This window comes from Sceloporus occidentalis, unplaced genomic scaffold (assembly GCF_023333645.1).
Source record: "Sceloporus occidentalis isolate IW3139 unplaced genomic scaffold, rSceOcc1.0.p SCAF_5, whole genome shotgun sequence".
Classification (NCBI taxonomy): domain Eukaryota; kingdom Metazoa; phylum Chordata; class Lepidosauria; order Squamata; family Phrynosomatidae; genus Sceloporus; species Sceloporus occidentalis.
The window spans coordinates 44,812,400-44,836,512 of NW_028316985.1; the positions used below are offsets into that span (position 1 = coordinate 44,812,400).

Genomic DNA, 24,113 nt, shown 5'->3' on the forward strand with positions numbered 1-24,113 from the left:
CTTAATTCTGAAGCAAAATCAGAAATGATATACAGATAATACAAATTAATCACATTCTCTTTTACTATATAGCATCTGACTCCTGCAGCATTTGTAGTTACATTCTAAAACCTTAACCACCTGCTCCTCAGTTAAATGGGGTATTTTAATAGATTTAAGAGGTGTGAACTGATTTCTTTGGTGGACTACAGTTTACAGCCCTAGACATTGCATACATATATGTGGAGACAAGAAAAATGAATCTTGTAAAGTCTGTCCTACAGTTCAGAAAGTTAAACTATTTCAGTGGAAATCCAAGCAACCCTCAGGAAGGATAATAATATTGTCATTTGCACTATGCACTTTCCAACACAATATGCAAGAGATGAAACAACTATTTTATAAGAGCTAATATAACAGCTGGCCCAGAAGGTTTGGCATTTTTAAATAAGTGCTTGTTGACCAGTTCATAGGAGTATTGTATCCATAATTCCTCTGTGTACCTGAGGACATAGTATAGGTACAGGAAAGGAACTTACATTTAACTTTTTAAAAAGAATATAACCATAGCAGTTTTGCACACTTTACTTTAGTTGAGTGCTTTTCTTTCTTTGAAGTTCTATTTTCACCATTAAATTACACTGAATTTACTTGGATGGTCTGTTTTTGAGACCATAGCAATAAGTAGAGAAAAACATCCTCTGCATAGAAGTTTTTTGTGTCCACATTCTGTTTTTAAAAGTTAACATGTTTGAATAATATACAACAATAACACTAAATGTTTTATAATTGTGTACTATTAAATTTCTTAGTTGCTATTTCAGATTTTAGAAAATGAATAAAAGATGATAGGATTAAATCTAGCAGTTAGTCCCACCTAAAATAGATCAACTAAATCAACTGAACTGTCATAGGAGTTGCTGTAACAAGTTCTTATTGATGCAATCAAACCTATGAAAGTTCATTTGATTCAGTTAATCTGTTTTAATTGGTAATGACATTTGGCATTAGCTCCTAGTCTTCAACATTGTCTACACTGCTTCAATTCATGGGATGACAGAATATTCTATGCAGTCATTGTACAGCAGATGTCCAAAAAGACTCATTAGACTTAGTAGGACATATTTGATGTCAGGAAATTATCCATTCTTTTTGTGCCAATCAAAGATGCATCAGGTTAAGAGGAGGTTTCTTTTTCAGTTTTTGTTCTCTCCTAAAATCCATGTGAATAGATTTTACCTTGGCTGTTCTGCAATTCATTCCCCCCCTGCAAAAAAAAAAAAAAAAAAAAAAGGCAATTCATTGGTGATGAGAGTCTAGGTCTCTTGTTTGCCCTCATGCAACATAAATTGTTGAATCCCAATTTGCAGCACCCAAGGGAGAAAAGAAAGACACACTGGATTAACAAAAAACAAACAAACAAACAAAAACAAAACCAGAATTTTTTGCCCATAGAAATCTGTCCCAAATGCTGCTTGTTTTGGATTTGTCACTTTTGTAATTGATTTTAAAAACATAGAAACTCCAATTTGACACTTGATACCACTATATAAGATTTCATTTTAACTACCTCTTGATGTGAAACTCAACCAGTCCATTTTGATCTGGTTCCCTCACTATAATGTTAGGTATTGATTTGTGATAACTGCCAAATTTTCAAGTATGGTATTAGGTCTCACCAAAAATAGATTGTTTGTGTGTGTATACTTAACTAGATTCCAATGACTATAAACTCACATGTGCTCTTGTCTTCTATAGTTTAGTTGTACTCACTAGCAGCTGTTAGACAAAAATCAACTTATCACACAAGCTGTCCCAATCATAGTCTTTGGGGCTATATCAGCTATATATTGGCAGTTGGTTACCATTACCATTTTACGTGCCAATAAATTAGCCTCTGTTTCCAGAACTCTAGACAAAATGTTAACAAATGTAATGATGCTCTAATGGATGTGTGCCACAAATCATACTGTCCTGTTGGCCTCTTTTTAATGATTGGTTTATTATGGTTGCAGATGTGAATATTGTGCATACAATTTACTTATTTTTCTGTATAATTGTATAAATTAGAATTGGAACACTTCTGTGCTTACTTTGTATTTATAGGAGATGTATTAAGGTAACTTTACCTTCATAACATTGCACTTCTTTTTTCAATTGGAACATTACACTCACATTATCTTGTAGATAGTTTTGCATGACAGTTTTTATCAGTTGGATTTTCTTAAGTCCCTCCTTTCTGTGGTGTGTTAATGACTTGTAGTCATGTAGTTGTGCCTTACATTGTGAAAGGGTTTAGTTCAGTATGCACTGTAATTCCTAAACTCTGCATTTGGAAAATGATGAAAGTGGAGGAACAAGAAAATGACACCATGCACCAACTATAATTCTGTATATGAAACACATGGATGGAAACTTGTGGAAATGTTACTTTTGTATTCTAATCTGTTATTGGGCTGAAAATAAAATTGAGACATTTCTGATAGAACATTTGCACTGACTAATTTGATGTGCTTTTGCTGATGTAGAAAGCTCAGTACCAGCTTATATTCATATGCAAATTTAGATAGTGGACAAACAAATCTGAGGAGCATTCCTCCACTTCCAGATGTGTTATGATAAAATCTTGTTTTCTTCTCCTTTATCATGAAAATGGCAAAAAAAAAGTCCTGCTAGTTTCCTACCCCAAACCCATTGGTCGCTTAGTAAAAATTTGACCAAAGGGGGAAAAAAAAAATCTCTCTCTTCTACTTTTCCTTATCTTTTGCCAGATATGTGATCATCGTGATAACTGCCATAACTTGACTCTAGAAGAATTGAATTAGAACACTTTAAAAGGCATTGGTTTTTCTTCTCCCATAACTTTTGCTTATATCTTTTCCATTTGGTTTAGAAACAAGATCTGTAAGGAGATACCCAGAATTTCCTCAAGGAGTAAGTGAAGGGTATATCAGTGCTACACCCTGCATAAGAAACAAGTTGCCCATTTCCTTCTCTGAAGTATGTGCTAGCTAGAGGATGCTTGCAAAGTATCAATTTTCCTTGCTGTCAAAAAAGTTATGAACAATTTAAAGTGTTTGCTTTAAAAGAAGTAAGCTTTGCCACAAGAACCATCAGCTCCACAACTAAATTTCAGATGATTCAGCAGGTAAATGGAAAAATGGGGGCTGAGAAGGATTGTGTGTCTTCATATACTTTGAGACTGCCGTTTCTATTTGGGATATCCATGTTTTCTGTAATGGAAGAAAAATCTTGTAAGTACTGTTTAGTTTCACAAATGCGAGTCATCAAAGAACTTATACATTCTCCATACAGCCAATAATTTGAAACTTATTTTTAGGTGCTATATCTGACTTTTAAACTGCAGCAGAAATTAAGCAATCCCACCCCTAGTAGAAGGCCTAATGGATGGTTTGGGAAAAAATTGAAGATTCTCCTTTCCTTGAGAATATGGAATTGAAATATTGATAGATGTTCCAGCAAACCATCACATCTGTTCAGATTTATATTTAAGGTAACTTCTTGAAAAGTAGTGTCTTGTCATGGTATTGTAATTACAGTGCTCAAACTCTGTAGACAAGCATATCAACACATATACTAGGGAAGGATATTAGATTTATCTTAGCAAATTTTGTGTAGTTTTCTTTTATTACTGATTTCTTTTATTCTGTTAAGAAAAACAAAATGCATACCTTTGCAGAATCAGTTTGTGCTTGTAGTAAGAAAGCTGCTATACACTGGTGATAGCTGTTTTCATGTTGTATTAGAAAAGCATTTCGTAGTCCAAAAGCTAAGAAAATAATTGAGACATGATAAGGTACAGCTTCCATTCCAGAACTCTATAAACAAGATGTGTTTGCCTGTCTTGAGAGAAGGATTTTTAACTGCAGGCAAGGTACAGGTATAGATGTATAGTCATACATCATTATCATTAAATAAGCTACTTCAGTGGAACTGAACTTTTTTTTTTTAATTCCATTGAATATGGCTTGGCTTGCTTGTAAAAGTATCCAGGATTAAGGAATTTGGTGAGCTGCAGGATTGCGTGTATTCTTTTCCAGAGCTGTATCTTCCATCAAGTGTAGCAAGTGTCCACACAGGGGGCAATCCAAGTGTAGCGAGCTGCTTGGATTGCCCCCTGCATTTGTTTCTAACCTTTGCTCTCCTCAGACCTCTCTCCTGTTGTAATGGCTTACTGGGGTGCACTGGCCTGTGGGCGGAGTTATGACATAGTGTCTGCACGCTCGATGCTGTGACCCTGCCACCATGTTGCCATTTTGGCACGTGGCTGTTTACACAGCACACGGCATGGTGACGCCACTGTGGCACAGCACCCAAACGGCTCAGCGCAGAAGGGGCATCATCATGGCGTGCCGCCACGCCTATAATGCCCCTTCCAGAGAGCTGTTCATCTGTACAGCTCCTTAGTGTAAGAAGTTGTTGCATGAGCCTTCATATGAAAGCCCATGCTACAACATCTTTCACACAGTCTTGAAGGTGCTGCAAGATCCCTCTGCATACTGATATTCTAGACTGACATAGCTATGGTCCAAAACACACAGCAGAAATAATCCAGTTTGAGACCGCTTTAACTACCCTGGCTCAATGTTACAGAATTCTGGGAACTCTGGTTTTGTGAGACATTAAGCCTTCTATTTCTGAGAGCTCTGGTGTCACAACAAACTACAGTTCACACAATTCCCTAGCACTGATCCAGGGCAGTTAAAGCAGTCAAAACACTCAAAGCAGTGTGTCTTGGTTCTATGTTTCAAAGAAAGGAACTGACAAAACCACCTCTGAGTATTCCCTGTCTAAGAAAATCCTATGAAATTCATGGGGTTGCCATAGGTTGACAGGCAGCCTAAAGGTGAATGCACACACACACACGCACACGCACACATCTTGCTAGGGAGGTGGAGGCAACACACACAACCATTAGGTAGAGCTTTCCAGTTTGGCTTCTGTTGCCTTTTTCCAAAAATCACTCAATCTAGTTTCTAAAATTATCTCTAGGCTCATCATGTCAAATCCACCTTATTTCTCTCTGTATTCTACCGATAAAAGAGCTGATGTGTTCTATGCAGGATGAGTATACAGCTGAATTTTATATTTTCAAATATGAAGGATCAATTTTCCTGCCTTTTTATGCTCCCAGCATCTTTATGGCTTATGCCAGTTACAACCTAAAACTACTGCGTCGCCTGATAAAGAATTATTTGAAAGTCTGCAGACCCTTCCTTTTCATTCCATCTTAAAACTTGTACACATTTTGTACCTCTTTGACCTAATATAATTTAATTGTGATTTTACATTTTTTCTGGCCACCTTTGCTATTTATTTTTTTTTGTGTGTGTGTGAAGGTTCAAAAATGTTTAGGCTTGCATACTTTTGGTGCTCCTGCTTAATAGCATATCTCAAAAGTTTTAATTAAGACATATATAAAACTTATTTTACCATACCTGTTATGTGGAATGAATCAATATTTTTCACTACTAGTCTGTCTAATGGGATTGGCTGATCCAGCACCGTGCAAGAACCGCTTTCCTCAAGTAAAGACTGCAACTCAGGAGAAAAGAAATGGCAGGCAGGGATTAAACTCAGGTCAGGACCTCCAGATTTCTGAAAAAAAATTTAAAAAAATTATATTTTCTAAAAATACCCTACTTGTGTGTTTATACTGAATGTAATTGTGATATTTCATGCGTTAAATTTGGAAACTGGAGCTAGCAAAATATATTCATTTCCATCAAAACTGGCACACATTAAAATGTATTTTTCTGCCACTGTGCTCACTGAACAATTCAAGCTGTAATTGGTGTTAATAAATTTATTATTAGATTGCTGCGACATATTGGTGACCTACATTTGGTTGCAAAATTTACAAGTATGAAACTACAATGTCTAGAGACCTAAAAGTTGGTTGTATGGTTTTTTTAAACTGTGTTTTCAAAATGATTGTGAGTCTCTGGGAAAATATGAAGAGCCGCCATCTGAACATGAGACCATGTGAATAATGTGCCCCCCCAATGGAAGCACTAGTAGTTACCACTGCCTCTCGGGTGGGAGATAATATCTCAGTTTTGCTTGTTTTGGAGACTGTGCATTCAAGCACTAAATGGGGAGGTCACCATCCTCCTTTGTCCAAATGTCAGCAACTGGTTCCACTGTGAGGGGCAGAGCTATGTTTCTCTAAAGTCTTGCTATTTTAAACAGTTGTAAGCCACATTAGCCACAAAGAATGTACAATGAAATGGATAATCATAACAATGGAATAAGCAAAATAATTAAAATGCTGAGTCAAGCCTTACACAAACACAGTTATGTAGAAAGATATCTTTTTATTGCAAAAGAGGCTGATATCACCTGAAAGAAATTACTGGCTTTTAAGTATCTTTTAATTGTTGTGTTGTAGTTATTTTGCTTTCCTTGCACTCTGAGTAGGAAAAATCTAAGTCACTGTCTCTAGAAATTTTGCATGCATTTTGCAAGTCTAGATGGACGCAGGCCATCTCTTTTTTTTTTCCTGTTGACATGCCTGTTCTTTCCCTGAGCCCTGGAGCCCTTCCACACTATGCAGTTATAGAACTATGATTCCATTTTAATTGCCGTAACTCCATCCTAGGGAGTCCTGCACTTTGTAGTTTGGTGAGACTGTAGAGCTCTCTGGCTGAAAATTCTAAACACAAATCCCACAGTTTCATAGCATGCAACCATGACTGTTAAAGTGGATTGATAGTGTAATTTTGTAGTGAACAGGTCCTTGATATTTTGAAAGAAGTATTCATCAATACTGCCTTCTTCCTGCCATGGACTGTTCCTTTCTGTTCTGCTGCCAGCCAGCTCCTTACAAGGGCTGCATCCACACTGCAGAAATAATCCAGTTTGACACCACTTTAACTGCCATAGCTCAATGCTATGGAATTCTAGTAAGTGTAGTTTGTTGTGGCACCACAGTTCTGCAGTTAAAGTGTCAAACTGGATTTTTTCTGTGTTGCAGATGCAGCTCAAGTTGTCACTGCTAGCCCATAGTGGATTGAGTGGCATTCTCCTTTTTAAATGTCTGCATACTGAGAGTGACAACTGCATGTAAATAATCTGTTAGGTTTTCCTTCTCTGCAAATGTTATCAGAACTTGCCATATATGATGCTGACTCTGCAATGGAGGAAGTATAACTGGTTTGACCTCTTCATCCCTTTTTAAAAATTATGCGCAATTTGACTCTCAACAACTTAACTTAAATATAAGTATTTCATTGTTTTCCATAAATACATCTATGTTCTACCTCCCCCCTCTTTTTTACCTTTTTCTGCCGGTTAGGTTTTGTAATCAACAGCAAATCATCGAATAGAAACAAGTAGACATCTGTAATTTTTAAATGTTCTGAGGAGAAAAACCAAAGAAAGCTAAATTGTAATGAGCTGATTTTTTAAAAAAATAACAAATTGGGTACCCTCATTTTACCCATATATCCCCATATCTTCCTTTTAGATTTATCCGACAGAAACAGTTTGGAACATTATTAAAAAGGGTTAAAGCACAATTGTCTGGTTTCAGAATTCTGGAAAGTTTGTTGAATAAAGCTTTGGGTTCTTGAGACTAAGGCTGCATTTCCATGCTGCAGAAATAACCCAGTTTGACACGACTTTATCTGCCATCGCTTAAAGCTGTGGAGTCCTAGGAACTGTAGTTTGTTGTGGCACCAGAGCTCTCAAACAGAAGGCTAAGTGTCTCACAAACTGCAATTCCCAGAATTCCATATCACTGAGCCACAGCAATTAAAGTGCTGTCAAACTGGATTATTTCTGCAGTGCGGATGAAGCCTAAGTTACGAGGAAAATGTTTGCCTTCTGTTGATCTCTTCAACGTGTGCAGACCTGGTTAACGCCATGTTCAGATTTTGTTAGACTAAACCCCAGGTGCATGGTGTTTCTTCTCAATAACACATTTTCTATATAAAATCAACAGCATCTATTTTGCTCAGTCCTATCGATTAAAAGAAAGTAAGAAGCCAACTGTTCTTGTATATCATCTTCCCCTCCCTATTATTAGAATGTCTGAGCTTTGTAACTTTGGCAGTTTACTATTTTGTAATGCAAAGCTGCCACAATAATCTGGAACACTGAAGAGTCATCACTGCCACCATTACTCAGATAGCAGACAAATCGTTTTGAGAGCAAAGGCAAACCCTATCTGAACAAGTTTTGGCAAGAAAACCTCATGATAGTTTCACGTTAGAGTCACCTTATGTTGACTGTGACTTGAAGACACACAACAGCAACAAGTTTCAAGAGAGCTTCAATTCCTAACTCAGGTGCTCTTTTAATCTATTTGGTGAAACTGCAAATTGGGCGAGCAAGGCTAGAGGCAATAGGCTCTATACCTTTTCCACCCTCTGGCTCAAGATGAGTATCTGTGTTGGGGAGCCTCTGTGGAAGAAGAGGTAGAACCTGAGAAAATTTGAGTTTTATGTTGCATGTGGATGTTGTGAAAACTGGACAATGAAGAAAACTGACAGGAAGAACATCGACTGATTTGAAATGTAGTGCTGGAGGAGAGTCCTATGGCTACCCATGGAAGTCCCAAAATGATCAATAAATGGGTCCTAGAATAAATGCTCAACTCTTCCTTGAAGTAAAAAAATGACTAAACTGAGGCTGTTGCCTGTAATATAATGAGTGATTCATAGGAAAGGATTATAACGAATGGTAAAGTGGAAAGCAGTAGAAAAAAAGGACAACTGCACTACAGATGGAGGGGTTCAACTGAGGAAACTATGGTCCTGAATTTAAAACCTGAGCAAGGCAGCTGAGGATGGAGGCTCTAGGAAATCTCTCAGCCATAGAATCCATACAGTACATTGCAATCAACTGGACAGTAAACAGCAATGGAGTTTTCATGAATGCAAAAGGCTTTTTCTTTTTCCAGAAGTTCACCATGAACAGAGGGGTACAGAAGATGAAGAGGCAAAGTTAGAATTCTTGTCCTAGCCTTTCACCATCATCTGTACAATAAATGCTAAAACAACACTTGAATTGGACTAGAGACATGGATGATTCTAATCCAAACAGTTCTCTCAGAAGCACAAACAAGTTCAAGGTTATCAGGCATATTTTAGAACAAACACTAATCAAGATAATGTAATACTGACAATTGATTTATTTATGCTAATTTTATTTGGGTCTCTTTTATGTTTGTTTTAGTCTTCTGTTTATACCATGTCCACCAGTCCAATTTCAAGAGCAGTTTGTCAAAAAACAAAACAAAACAAAAACCCCAGATTTATTTATTTTAAAAAGCCAGCTGTTTTCAGTTTGACTGTTTTTAGACCATGCTCTCACATTGCATTTTATGTGTGAGAATAATTATTATTACAAATGAATATCATTAACACATTTTTCTAAACTCATGTTTAATGTTTAAAAAAAACTTGTTCATCAGAGCACCAAACTGGACTAGTTCTGGGAACACTAGCTTCTCTTTGTGTGTGAGTGTGTTCTGAGACATTGTCTCATATCAGGTTTTATTCCAGGATTCCAGGTGTTTCCCCCTCCATCTTTAACAATATAGCTGCCATTTCTTAACATATAAAGCACGAGACCTAATTCTCACAGAACAGATGGCAACAAAAAGAGAATCCTTAGAATAACAGTTACAGAACAGTGACATGCAGATCTGCAGAACTAGAGTTTGCATTAATGGTAAACCTATGTAGCATTTGAAAATGATGCTCAAATCATTCTCTAACCAAAATCTTTAATAAAGAAATGACATTTTTTCTTCTTTTTGTTTTGTGCCTTCAAATTATGGTGACCCTAAGGTGAACCTATCACAGGATCTTCTTGGTATGATTTGTTCAGAGGAGGTTTGCTTATACTTTCCTCTAAGGTTGAGAGACTGTGACTTGCCCAAGTTTACCCTGTATGTTTCCATGGCTGAGCAGTGATTCAAATCTTAGTCACTAGAATTGTAGTCCAATGTGCAAATCACTACACCATGCAGGTTCTTTTGTCTGTGTACCAGGACTGAAAAGATACAGACATGGACACATATGCCTAAATTTGCAACTAAGTCTTATGCATTATAGGGAGAAAGCATTTTGATTCCAACGTGTAGAAAAATGACCACACTCAAGTCCTATCAGAAATCAACAAGATTCCAGTTAGACATACCTAACTGGTGTAACTGACTGCCTTGGAGCTTAAGGATGTAAACTGATGCCATGATTATGGATCATGGTTATGTATACTTTCTGATGTATTCAGTTGTCCTTTGAATTAAGTACAGAAAATATGAATTGTTCCTATTCATTCTGTAATTCACTTTGTCTACATTTATCTTATTTTCTCTCTAGATTTGAAGATGATTGTATCCAGTTTATTGCTTTTGTGTAGCTGTTAAAGCTGAAACACGTTTACCTGAAAGGGTTAATCTCCCCTCATGAACAAGGGATCTCTTTGTAGGTGACAAGATGTTTTCACTGGGGTTGTCCCTTAGCAGGTTCTTGAAACCCTTCATAAAAGCGGGGAGGGAAAAAATAATAGAAGTTCAGTAAACTGAAAAAGGATTCAAAATGTTCAAAGTAAGGCTAAGAACTGGAAAGTTACTATTAACAAGAATGAATATAATGACATGTTGAAGCCATGCACAACCAAGCAGTGGTAGGATTATTTTCAGAGTCCCATAGCATCAGGCAATCACCATGGCCTGAATACAATTCAATTCTAATCCTAACTAGAATAGAGCCATAGAATAAGCAAAATTTATAAAAGTGTTGATTTGCTATTAAGCAATTGGTTCAGCTGATCTGTTCTAGTGTGGACTATTAGTTAAACTTATGTCTTAACAGAACAATTGTGCATGCAAGGGAGAGAGATAGATATGGACCTCACAGCCACCATGTCTTATAAAACACTCAGCCTGGAAGGAAAAATATAACATAAAATCCAAAAATGGCATAAGTCACCAGGCATGCCCTTGAAAACACTTCTAAAGTTACCACTATAATATCTTATGCATACAAAGTTACCAGTACCTAGTTGCTAGTAGCAAACAAAGTTCTCAAAATGCCTGTTTCTTAAAATGCCCAACATATTTCAGAAAAGTATATAATACCTTCTTCAAGGGCAAATCGGAGTCCACAAGCTGTTAATCCGAAATGTTTGAAAAACATACTAGGGCCACATATTTCCCATCTCTTCACAAAGGGATGGTTTAAGAAGTGACCGCTGAAGCTGTATGCAATATGTATCAATACATAACTTACCTCAGGAACAAAAAATCTTTTGTCTTGATCCCAAAGTGAAGGCCAAAATATAATTTCCTGAAGCTGCTTAAATTTCTGGAAGTTGTCCAGCCATTTCACTTTCCCTTCTAAATCCCCTAAAAAGAGACATCACAGAATAAGAAGGTTGGATTACAGACAGTAAGATTTTTTCAAAGTGCTAGATTCTGAACACTTAATTATTATGAATACAAGCTGAGTCTCCCTTATCTGAAATCCTTGGGACCAGAAGTGTTTAGGATTTGAGAGGGTTTTTGGGATTTTGGAATATTTGCATATACACAAAGAGATAGCTTCGAGATGGGAACCAAATCTAAATATGAAATTTATTTATGTTTCATATGTATGTTATACACATAGCATGAAAGTAGTTTTATACATAATGTTTTAAATAAGTTTGTTCATGAAACAAAGTTTGTGTACATTGAATCATCAGAAAGCAAAACTATCTCACCCATCCATGTGAGCAATTTTGGGAATATTTCAGATTTTGGAATTACGGATAAAGGAGACTCAACCTGTACTACATTTGCAGCCACCATAAGGACAGTTCATTGCCTTTCATATTGATAAATTCTAACTTTAAAAAGGTGCATAAACTTTCCATTATGTAGATAAATCAGCCAGCAGATCAGCCAAGTATGTAAAGGAGAGGAGTAGTAGAAGAGATGTAAAAACAAAATGCAGAATTACAGATTAAAAAGCAAAATATGATTATGCTGCCATCTTCCCACCTCCAAAGTCTAGCCAAAGTTGACATTCCATGGTATTTTTGAATGAAGATCAACATTTAGGTTTATACTATACGTTATGCAGTTGTTAGAATGATAACTTCAAACCAAAAGAGGATGATAGTTTGCATAAAGTTACTTGTATATATGCATACACAGGTAGTAAAAGTATTCATGTTTATGTTCCAGAGTTAGCAATTTTTGCATTTTTTGGTAGTACAGTCTTCATTCACAAACGTATTGAGCAATGGGGGGGGGGGGAATCCCAAAGGAAAGATGCAGAGTTGTGATCTTCTCCTACTCACGTATAGATTTTTCCACCTTTTCCTTCAGTGAACCAATTATGGCTTTCTCTGCCGCCTCTGTATTTTTCCAGATGTTCTTCAAGAGAAGGGGGTAACGGGTCAGCTTGTGTAAAGGTGCAACTAGCAATTCTGATAGATGGAGCCGTTTGCACTGCTCATTCTGTTCACACCACTATGAATCCAATGAAAAGCCATGTCAGAACTAGTACTTAGGAGACATTATTACAACTGCCAGAATTTTTCAGTCAGCATGACCACTGGCTTGAGTCCAGACTATCTGAAGGCTTAGGTCCAGATTAGTTAAAAGATGTTTCTCTTTATAATATACCCTCCAACTTTTCATATATGAAAGTTGGGACGTGTGGCCAAGCGACATTGGTGTGTGGTCAAGGTGGCAAAAGTTATTAACGGCTGCATTCGCACTGGAGAAATAATCCATTTTGACACCACTTTAACTCTCCTGGCTCAATGCTATGGCATTCTGGGAACTGCAGTTTTGTGAGACATTTAGTCTTCTCTATCAGAGACCTCTGGTACCACAACAAACTAAAATTCCCAGAATTCCATAGCATTGAGCCAGGGCAGTCAAAATGGATTATTTCTGGAGTACAGCCAATGAAAAAAATCAGACAAGCTAAGAGAGTCTGCAGCAGTTTGCTTACACCTGAGACTCCTCTCCTCTCTCTCTCTTGCTGAGTTAACTGAGTGCCAAACTTTGGTATTTTGAACCCAGTTTGCAGCAACTGAAGTAAACTGGGGATGAAGTGAGGAAGTGGGAGGTGGGGAGAAACAGACATTTTAAAAGCAGCTGAGAAAGTGGAGCAATAAAGGATTAATCAGGTTTGTACCTGCCAAATTGGGACAGTAGAAGGGTATTCTATATGAGCCTGTGGGCTTTCTCATGGTGCCACCATTTTGTCACATGTTTGGTGAGAACATGCGAGTGGCCCATCTCAATGACTGCTCCCAGGTGTAGAATTTCCTCCTCTGGAAGAGTAGCCTGGGCTCCTCTCTATTCTCTTTTTCTCAGTTCTCTCTATTTTCTTTACCCCTTGGGAGGTAACTACATTTTTCATTTAAGCATTTGACAATGAATTAGTTGTTCAGGAGATTTTTATAATTGTATATGTGCGCTGCATTTTTATCTTTAAAGTCATGTTTTCAAAATGATTTTGTACTGTTTTAAGTTATAGATTCTAACAGGATAGTTAAATTCATTGTTGAATTAAATTGTTTTTAACTTTTGTATCACCAGCTTTTTAGATGGCTTTGGTTCTAAACTTGTTGTAAGCTGCCTTTGGTCCAGTGTTGGGAAAAAGGTAGGATAGAAATCAAACAGCCCTGGGAACACCAAGCTGATATTACCAATACTATACATAGTTCCTGTATTCAGGGCTTGGAAAATTTAGTTTTTTAGATTACCATTCTCAGAATTCCCCAGGCAGCATGGCCACTGAGGTTCAAAACTATACTCCAAGAGTAGTCCTCCAAACTCCACAAGTGATTTTGTAGTTGTAATCCAAAATATAATGTTTCCAAGGGCTCTTTCACACTACAGAATTATGCTGGTATGTTTCTCTTCAAATGCCATGGAAATATCTTGTGAAATCCTGCAATCTGTAGTTTAGGGACAGATATTTTGCATTCTGAGTCAGAGTTCTATTGCTTCACTAAACTACATATCCCAGGGTTCCATAGGATGTTTCCATAGCAGTTAAAGTGGAATCATAGTGCCATGCCTGTGTAGTGTGAAAAGACCCATAAAAAGACACAAATTGTTGTATTGTGTCTTCAAGTTGTTTACAACATACAGTGACCCTAAAGTGAACCTATCATGATTTTTTCTTGACAAGATTTGTTTCGAGGGGGTTTGTTTGCCTTTGCCTTCCTCTGAGGCTGAGAGAGTGTGACCTACCCAAGGTCAGCCAGTGGATTACCATAGCTGAGCAGGGAATCAAACCCTGGCCTTCATAGTCATCGTCCAACACTCAAACCACTACACAATGCTGGTTACCTATATCAACCAATAATTGTCTATTAATAGTAATATTACTGCTAATATAGCACTGCTACTATAATATCATGATCATAAATGCTGAATAAGGACAGTAACAAAGCCACAGGTTTACTTTCAAATAGGTCCCGAAGTCTTCTCTTTTCTTCAGTTTTTCCAAGTAAAAGATAGCAGAGGTATAATTCAGGCAGTACACTTGGTGGCTCTGACACAGGTTGCCTTGGAAGTACTGCAAGACAAAAATATGTCTCATTACACATCTAGAAGGCCCCAGTTCCCCATCGAATTCAGTGGATTTATGCCATTAGTTGCTTTGTGCTGCAGCTCATTCCTGCTGAAATCAATGAGGCTTAAAATGGTTTTATTTTGGCTTTATTATACTGTTTATTTACAAATAGACTTGATGCTCTCTTGGGAAATTTTCTCTTTATCCCCCTGATGACGGTTTCAGGTCCTTCCCAGGTCTTTGTTAGTTGCACTGCATTCTAAAGCTCACTGACCCTTTTGTATAAGCAAGAATATATTTAATCCAAGAGAGATAGACATTCTTATTTTGGTTTGCACCAAAATCTGTGTCTTAGGTGCTCTACAGATGGGCGCAATGGGGTGCCGTTGTTACATGCGAGGGGCAGCGCTTCCAGATGCCTTTTGCCCCTCACATAGTGATGAGGGCGTCAAAATGGCGGCGCCCTGTACAGATGGGCGCCACCATTTTGATGCAATGGACACTTAGCATCTGCATGTTGCGACATCATTGTGATGTCATGAGCTGCAGCATCACAATTGTGTCGCAAAAAGAACCCGCTGGCGGGATACAGACCTCCCAAAAAGGGCGGTCTGCCCGTGTCTTGTTTTGCTCCGCGAGGAAGCCGCAGTGGACAAACTGCGTGGGTTCTTTTTGCAGAACCATAATGACGCCACAGTGCGCCAATGGTGCACTCATGTCATTATGGCACCACGACCATCCATCACATCAAAATGGCAGTGCCCGTCTGTACAGGGCACCACCATTTTGACGCCCTCATCACGTGCTGGGGTGAGGTATGTATGAGTGGTGTGCTCTTGGCCAACCCCTAGCATGTGACGAGGGCGCACTATAGGCCCGTCTGGATTGGGCCACTTTTTGCGGGTTCTTTTTGCTGCTCGAGGAAGCCACACGGTTTGTCCGCTGCAGCTTCCTTGCGCAGCAAAACAAGGCACGGGCAGAATGCCCTTTTTGGGCAATCTGTAACCCGCCTCAGTTTGGAGCCTTAAAGAATGAGAATACAGTACTAAACCTCTTAGGGGCCATTCAGACTACAGAAAAAAACGGGTTTGAAATCGATTATTCCACGTGAAGTTCATATTCTGTCACAATCCATGTCGGCTTGCACAAGGAAATGCCCCTTACCCCAGGGTATCCAGATTCGGGCTAAAATCTGTCTTTTCTCAAAAGACTTGGGTTGCGCCAAATTTGAACTTGCCCTTGATCATGATCGGGGCAAATTAGGGAGGGATTAGGGTCAGGGGGCGGGCAGAGGTCAGAGCATTCCCTCCCATCATCAGAAGGGAGGGGGAGGAGGAGGAGGAGGAAAGAGCCGAAAAAAGGGGAATCGCTGGATGCAAAGGGTGACAGGAGAAAGGGGGAAATCAGGGGTGACCTTTGGGCTGCAGAAGGCTGTCAGAGAGAGGTGGGGGGTGGAGAAAGTGATGGAGGAGGAGGAGGAGGAGAAAGGGGCTGTGGGAGGAAGGGAGCCATGGAGGGGATCCTAAAATGGAGCAGGAGGAGGAGGAGGATGAAGGAGCTGGGGGAAAGGGTCAGTGGGCATCCCCGAGGAAGGAGAGGGTCTGAAGGAAAGAGGAGGATTTCCAGGGGGAATTGGGTTGTGGGGCTGTGCTGGGGCATGCAGGGAAATCAGGCTGCTTGTTCTACTTTCATTCCCTCTTGCGCCTGGATTATTGTCAGAGGGAGGTGGGGGGTGGTGGAGAAAGCTGAAAGGAAGGAGAGGGTCAGAAGGAAGGAGGATTGCCCAGGGAAGCAGGGCTGTGGGTCCAAGCTGGGGGATGTAGGGACATCAGCCTCTTTTGACACCTTATGCGCATTATTTTTTGGGTGCTTGCTTGTTCTACTTTCCTCTTGCTCCTGGATTATTATTATTATTATTATTATTATTATTATTATTATTATTATTATTTGTGTTATATGAGGATGCTACAGGAATGCCTGCGCTGCATTTCCATTTTATTCCCAATTGATTCCATGGGTCTACTTTAGTTGGAACTGACAGGTCACACTCTCTCAGCCTCACTGGAAGGCAATGGCAAAGCTCCTCTAGCAGGAGGAAAAGGGTCAGGTCAGGTCAGGTCAAAGGCAGGGCACGAACGGAGCCCACATCAGGCACCCCCCCTTTTCATATTTTTTAAAAATTATTTTACCAAATATGCGCATGGTTTTTTTCCTTGAGGCAGATAGAGCAGGGCTAGCAGTTTGTGCAAGGGGTTTCTCTGCTCCCTTCAAGCAAAGGGGAAATGTTGCGAATGCAAATGTTACAGTCCTACAATGCGAATGTTATATTTTTTGCTCTTGTCAATTAGATAATGATACATGCTTTTGCTACTGAATCAGAGGCAGCCCTGAATTGCTTTTAAAAGCAAAAAAAGAAAGAAAAAGAAAAAAAAAGAAAAGAAAAAAGGAATGCATGGCAATTGCATCCTTTACTGGCATTTCTGAGGTGAGGAATTTATTATTATTATTATTATTATTATCATCATCATCATTATTATTTCATGTGTAAGAGGCATTCTGGGGGGCAAGGAGTGGGGGATGCATTAGCTTGCATGGGATTGAAAATGGGGACAGGGGCAGATCTGACCCAAATGCCCACATATACATGCAACACACAAAAAAGAGGGTTTTTTTTGTTTAATTTTATTAATAGACTTCAAATATACAAATACAGGTTCACATACATTATCACATATCGAGCATCTATACCTTAACTACCTTACTGCAATACGAACATAACCATTATAACATGCTCAACAAACTCTAAGCTTTCTTAAAAAACTTCCCCCCCAAACTTCGATCTTCTATTCTTCCTACTTTCCCCCTTTCACACACCTGCATTCACTCTGACATTCGTACAACTTCCTTTCCTTTTCCCACTGTTTATAACATGTATAACCATTAGTGACTTTCTATTCACCAATATATCATTTGTAACTTCACCCATTTATATAAGACTAAAATACATAAGTAAAAAGAATTGTTGAGATTATCTTGACTTAGTCCTCTAATACAAAGTAATCAGTACAATTTCAAGTCTCAGCAGTCATATCTATTTCAAATTATTCCATCATGTCATAACAGTCCTTTGCCTGCTATGTTTAAGTAACAGTTCTTGTACATTCTGAGTAGTACCTAGTTACAGCCCCGTGTCGCATCTTCTTCTCTTTAAGAAAAAAAAGAGAAGAAAAAAGAAAAAAGAGGTTTTAAAAAAATGACACTTGGGGCATTTTGTGCATGGCTCTTTAAAAAAAAAAGGAGGGGGGAGGACACCTCCGATGCCCCTGCAAAAACATCACCATGACGATCGCTTGATTGACAGCAGGCACCTTCACAGCAGGCACAGAACGCATTCGATTTAAAATGCCCCTCTTTTTGTAGTGGGCACTTGCTAATGGAAAGATTCAGGGGAGGGGCATCCGAATCAGCCCAGTTCCTTCCAGGTTTTTTATGCCAGTCTGAATGGGGCCCATGATAGTTGTCCATGATGTCAGGAATGGTTCGAGTGGAGGAGAGGAGTGGAGAAGAGTTGTACCAATATGTGGACACATCTGACATGAAACCACATGATCTGCCAGGTTCCCTGCATGTAATGGATGAACAGTGTTCCAGACACTTGTAGACTACAAAATGGTCTGGAGCAAATTGGAAGAGGCTTTGTGTCGGCTGGAATCAAAGCCACCTTATTCCCCTGAGAGGCTTCTGAATTAGGTCCACCAACTACATCAACCAGGAGCTGAAATAGTACATTATGCACTAGCCCCCTATAAACCATTTTCAACAAGATGAGAATAAGAAACAGTTCTACTGGGACTTAAAAAAAGAAGAAACCTGATGCCTTGGCCAGTGTGAGCAAGCTTTGCTTTGGAAGTGGTATATATTTCAGTCTCTTTTTTCTCCTACTTAGAAATGCTCTGTTCGATTACAATCTTGAACAGTACTAGTTCACCTGGGAGTAAAACCCACTGGTCCCCATAGGGCTTATGTCTATGTTGATTGCACTAGATGTAATTTATATGGAGAGTTTATATTGATAAGAGGTTATATGAAGCAGGAATCAGAGTACAGCTAGGTTTGGTGGTGGGGAATCTTGGGGGCTGTGTGTTACTCACATTTGGAGGGTTTATGTTCTCCATTCTAGAGGCCACTGAGAAGTGACACTGGGCCTACACCTAGGTCTGAGGTATAGGGTTGTGAGATGGGGTTCCTATAACAATCCTTAACAGATCGTGGAGCAAGCAGGATGAAGGTGCATATCCTCCATTAACTTCCAAACTCTGACTTTCATTTTCAGCCATCCCCTCCCAACATGGCTATTGCCTTGTTGGTGGTAGATAGTTGGGGAGGAGGGGGCATAGAAGAATGCCTAGCTCTGTTGTTGTTGCTAGACACACAGTACTGAAGGCATCATTGCTGTGTATCTGACGACAAGAAGAGAGTTGAGTGTACCTCCACCGGTGATGTAATAGCTGTGCAGGAAGGAGATAGGTGTGGTTGAAAGTTGGGGCTTGGAAGGTGGGCCGGGGGGGGGGAGAAATACTTCTCCTCCTTTATACAGTGGACCCTTGTTATACTCTGGTGTTTGGTTCCAAGATCCCCCATGTATAACAAAATCCGTGTATGCTCAAGTCCCATTAAATATAATGGCAGAGCAAAACGGTGTCCCTTATAAAAAATGGAAAATCAAGGTTTGATCATTGAAATTTATACTTTTTTGGAACATTTTCAAACCGTGTATGCTTGAATCCGTGTATAACAAATCCGTGTATAAGAAGGGCTGACTGTAGAGCTTTATTGTACCTCATCCTGCTTCAAAATTTGTCAAGGATTACAGTTATAGGAATGCCATCCCAAGTCCAGTCTGGTAACCCTACCCAGCCAAGATCTGTGATGGAGCTCTCCTCCCTAAATTTAACAACATACATTGTTGCTGCTGTCTGGGCTTTTGAGATACCAATACACCTAGAACATTTATCTTGTAATGTGTGTCTTGGATTTTGCTTCCCCTCCTTCCTCAGCCCTGCCCATCCCTCACACAAAATACAGAGAGAAGAGGGAGATCTTTCTAACAAAACCAGACAAAAATGCTTTCATTGCCTGCATATCTTCCTTGGAATTTGATTTCCAGTTTACCTTGATCATTTCAAGTAACCTTCCTAACAGATACTGTTATCTCCCTCTGTATTGTCTTCTAGTAAACAGCCAAGTAAGTTTAGTAAATTTAAGAACTAGGCAAGTGAAAACATGGCTCTTTTGGCCAGCTTTTGGAGTATGATTGAAATTGGAATCAAATTTGCATCTGAGTGGTTCACACATGGCTTAATAGGGACTATTTTAAACTGTCCTGTTTTGAATGGTTTAATGTGTTTTGTGCTTTTAAATTACTCTTATTGTTTTAAATTCAGATTTATTTTATTCATGAAATCACTGAATATAGAACAGGGTATAAATATTTTATTAAAATATTTTTAATAAATAAAATATTTTTACCTTATTGAGGACAGCAATGAACTCTATGGATGGTGTGAGTTTGTTTAGGTGATTCTTTATAGCACTGAAGAAACTGGTCACAAAACTGAGGCTCACCTAATTAGAGATAGATATATGATTATTTAGCATAATTAAACATAATTATGACAAGTCAATAGGATACAATGTGGGACAAAACATTTAGGGCAGTGATGGAGAGCCTCTGTTATCTGTCTCAAGGGTAGTATTGCCTTTTCAGCAATTACTAATGGATCAAAGTTAACTACAGTCGGGTACATATTGTTTTGTACACACACTCACACATTTTCATGCGTAACACAAATAGCATGACAGATCTGCCACCAGTGTAGTACAGGTGCAATTCTATGCTGTATATGATTATACTGGTGTAATCGCAGGTTAGGCATATCAGATCTCTCTCTCTTATTTTTTGAGGAAGTATTATTCTGAAGAAAAACATGCTATTGGTGCACAAAACCTTGTTTTGCATGTGGGAAAACTGTTCTTGCACAAAAAGGTTTTCTGTGCAAAACCCCGCATGTTTGTGTCCACAGAATAATTCCTCTGCAACACTGCAGGATGTCTGATTATGAAGAGAATACTGTGTGAAAATGTTCATCAAGAAGAAAACTACCATAATTATTCCTCTTATAAGGATGAAGTAGTTGAGGATTTATATGCTTAGTGCAGCCATGAGGGATTACTAGAAATCAGCTTGAAATATTTTACAAAATTTTCATTCTCCTTCCAGAATTGTAAAAGTACTTTTAGAAATTAAGTTGTCTGTCCCTACTATTCCTTGCAGTGTCAAACAAGTAATTTATTATCATTACTTGTTATAGTGTTCAGAAAGTGCTTTAGTGCAGTTCTTGTTCCACTTTCATTATTTTTGGGGGGGGGGGGTGAAGGGGGAACTGTAGGTTTGATAAGAGAATGGCATAACAGAAAAAGAAATTCCTATCAAACTGCTCCCTTAAAAGGCAACTTTTAAAAGTAACTAGAAAATGTTATTCCTCATACCAATAAATTGACATCTCTCTAGCTTGATAAGGGGAACTCAGTACAGGTACTTTATGATATTTGTAACTCTTTGCTTTTAAGCTCTGCTTCTTGTAAGGTGAAGATGATAAGGCACAGCCTAAGCATGTTTCAAGATAGAGAGGTTCCTGTACTGAGCACATGGCTGGAAATCATGTAGATCTCCAGATATTGTTGGATTGCAAGTCCCAACAACCCTAACCCAGCCCCACCCAGAACAGCCAATAGTGTGGAATGCTGAGATTTACAGTAATAGAGTGGGCCCTTGTTATCCGCTGGGGTTTAGTTACAGGATCCCCCGTGGATAACAAAGTCTGTGGATGCTCAAGTCCCATTAAATATAATGACATAGCAAAATGGTGTCCCTTATATAAAATGTAAAATCAAGGTTTGCTATCAGCAATTTATACTTTTTAAAAATATTTTCTAACCATGGGTGCTTGAATCCATGGGAAAAAAATCCATCAAAAAGGAGGGCTGACTGTACAACACCTGAAAGGATGCACTGGTCTAAAAGTCAGATGACATTATGCAACTAGTCCATCTTTTTCTCTTTTAAGGCACTTGCTACAGTAAAGAAAACGATGGAAGAAGTGGAATGATTACAAGGGGAGGATAGCAGCCTCTGTAAGATTCAGGCAGTAAATCAGCATAAACAGCATGATGAAAACCTCACCTGGAATTGCTGTGGGTTAGGGGTGGACAAGCTGTGGCCTGCCTGATGTTTTTGGACTGTGATTGTCAAGAGTGCCATGCCAGAATGGTGGGGAATGCTAACATTTGGAGGAACATATTGGCCTGTTTACACATATTGGATTTTTTTAGGACTGGAAATAGAACTAGCAAAGCTTAAACAAACAGAAAAAAAAGTCTTCTGGAACATGTCCAGTACATACAGCTACATTACACTAAACTATGGTTATAACTAGAGGAAGTGGGTGTAGAAATGAGGGTGTTACCCCTAAATAAGCATTTTGCTCCCAGATTTGTTTCAATAGTCCCTTTGCGGCTAAAAGGTCACAGAAAACCAAGCATGAAAACACTTTCTGTGTCTCCCCTACTGAAGGGACTATTGAAATAAACAGGAACCAGACAGATGTGATCCTGTTACTACTGTTAGTTTAATTACATAATAATAATATTCATTCAGCAGCCTGAAAGATTACCTTGCAGATACATATTTATGTCAACCTAAAAAGTTGAAGTTAGTTTTTGTCACCTTATTTAACTCCTCCAAGTTTGCAAAAAGTAACCCAGAGTCTACATCAGGTAGGAACGACTTGCTTTGCAGGTTCTGCAAGGTATCCATAAATATCTTTTGGAAAAGACAGAAATATCCAGTTACTTATTTCTTCTCCAAAAACATGCAGTTGCCACAGGTTGCTTTGCTTCCAGAAAATATTCCTCCAAAGAAAACCAACCCTATTTCAGCTTTCTACATTTCAGCTATTTAATGTAGAGTGCAGGTATAAACTGGTTGTTCTATTGTTAAAGAATCAGGAGTCAGAAATTCTTGCCAAATAAACTTAAAATACACAGTCATCTACCAGTAAAATCAAATCTTTTCAGTCCACCTCTGCTCTAGAAAGCTCTATAGCTTTCATTTTAGTATATCTACCATACTTTTGCCTATTGCACTCATCAGTCATTCTCTCCCATCTCCACCTTACTACTGCTGTATAATTTTCCAAATTATCCAGCAAACAGACAGTCATAGTTTTATTTGTAGGAAAATATGTACATCTTGCATTGCTGATAAGCTGGGAAAAGCAATGTGTTTATTTCAGTAAAATGGCCACTTGATTAATTGGACCTGAGACTTGCTAATGACTTCTATCCTGCAGTCTTATACACACTAAGATTCCTTGGTCTTAATTAAATTAGTAGTCTCAAATAGAGAAGATCCACTGAATCAATGACATTTACCTAAGTATTGACTTACCATTTATTCTATTTACTTATTTATTTATATCCCAGCTTTCTCCCAGGATGGGTCCCAAGGCAGCTTCCATAACAACAAATTAAAAATGCTTACGAAAAGTTTTAAGACTAATTTAAAACCAAGTTTTAAAACCAAGAGTACCCTTTTAATGAATATATATTAGGGGTCTTGAAAATAATTTCCCTTGGAAGATTAACAAATAAGCTGTTGAAAATAGCCATTATTCTTTATTGTACAAATAATTTATAATTGTATTTCACTCGTATATTTCTGGAAGACAATGCTGAGCATGAGAACGTTGTAGAATTCAGCCAAAGCTTTTTGGTTCTAAGAGAAGCTGTCCCAGGAAGGTAACAATATTGAAATTCAAACATACCATTTTGAGAACCAGTAGTTGATCAAGAAAGTATGTACATTCAGTTGTGAAAAGCTCCCATACTGCTTCTTTCTTCTTTGCATCTAGTTGATCCCCAGTGGCTCCTGGCTGAAGTTGATGCATTGCCATGATGTCTTGCCAAGTCTTACTCTGTCAATTGAAAATACAAATATATAACTCTTTAAACATCATCCTATATGATGGCGGTCAGTGACTTCAAGGACACAGTGAATTCACTGTGTTTTATTCTAGACTTTAAAGAAACTATTCAAGGTGCTGTACCTATTTTGGTGGATAGAGTTCAGCACTTTGGATAGCTCCATAAAGGTCTGGAATAACATTGAGAGTGGATTCACCACACTCGTGGCATGGGATCCACAGGCTGTCACTGTAAAATTCTAGATAAAGCGTTGTTGGTCTTTAATTACTGAAATAATAATTGATGGCAAATTGTTGGTGCTGTCTTTGTTATGGTGTTAAAGCTCATACAGTATAATAATAGAATTATTAGTATTCTATAAGGAAAAGAAACAAGAACAGAAGTTCTTGTATGAAGAATCTCAAAGGGTTGCTGCTCTACACTCCCCATCATCCCCCACTATTGGACAGGTTGGCAATGGCTGCTTGAACCTGGAGTCCAACACGTTTTGAAGAACATCACTGAGAAGAGAAATGAGAACAAGAGAAAAGA

General features: G+C 38.5%; 1 protein-coding gene across 1 annotated transcript in view; it reads right to left on the reverse strand.

Moving 5' to 3' along the window:
• Positions 1 to 2,556: 2,556 nt before the first annotated feature.
• LOC149312106 (pleckstrin homology domain-containing family G member 7-like) overlaps positions 2,557 to 24,113 on the reverse strand; it is a 34,486-nt gene continuing 12,929 nt past the window's right edge. Inside the window, exons 7-17 of the mRNA XM_089523977.1 lie at positions 23,423 to 23,572; positions 22,324 to 22,419; positions 20,067 to 20,162; positions 14,427 to 14,540; positions 12,298 to 12,469; positions 11,244 to 11,359; positions 10,396 to 10,489; positions 7,281 to 7,360; positions 5,439 to 5,598; positions 3,672 to 3,769; positions 2,557 to 3,212 (exon numbers count right to left, since the gene is read on the reverse strand). Coding sequence (XP_089380103.1) covers positions 3,105 to 3,212; positions 3,672 to 3,769; positions 5,439 to 5,598; positions 7,281 to 7,360; positions 10,396 to 10,489; positions 11,244 to 11,359; positions 12,298 to 12,469; positions 14,427 to 14,540; positions 20,067 to 20,162; positions 22,324 to 22,419; positions 23,423 to 23,572 — 1,284 coding nt within the window. The 3' untranslated portion in view covers positions 2,557 to 3,104. The remainder of the gene's footprint in view (positions 3,213 to 3,671; positions 3,770 to 5,438; positions 5,599 to 7,280; positions 7,361 to 10,395; positions 10,490 to 11,243; positions 11,360 to 12,297; positions 12,470 to 14,426; positions 14,541 to 20,066; positions 20,163 to 22,323; positions 22,420 to 23,422; positions 23,573 to 24,113) is intronic.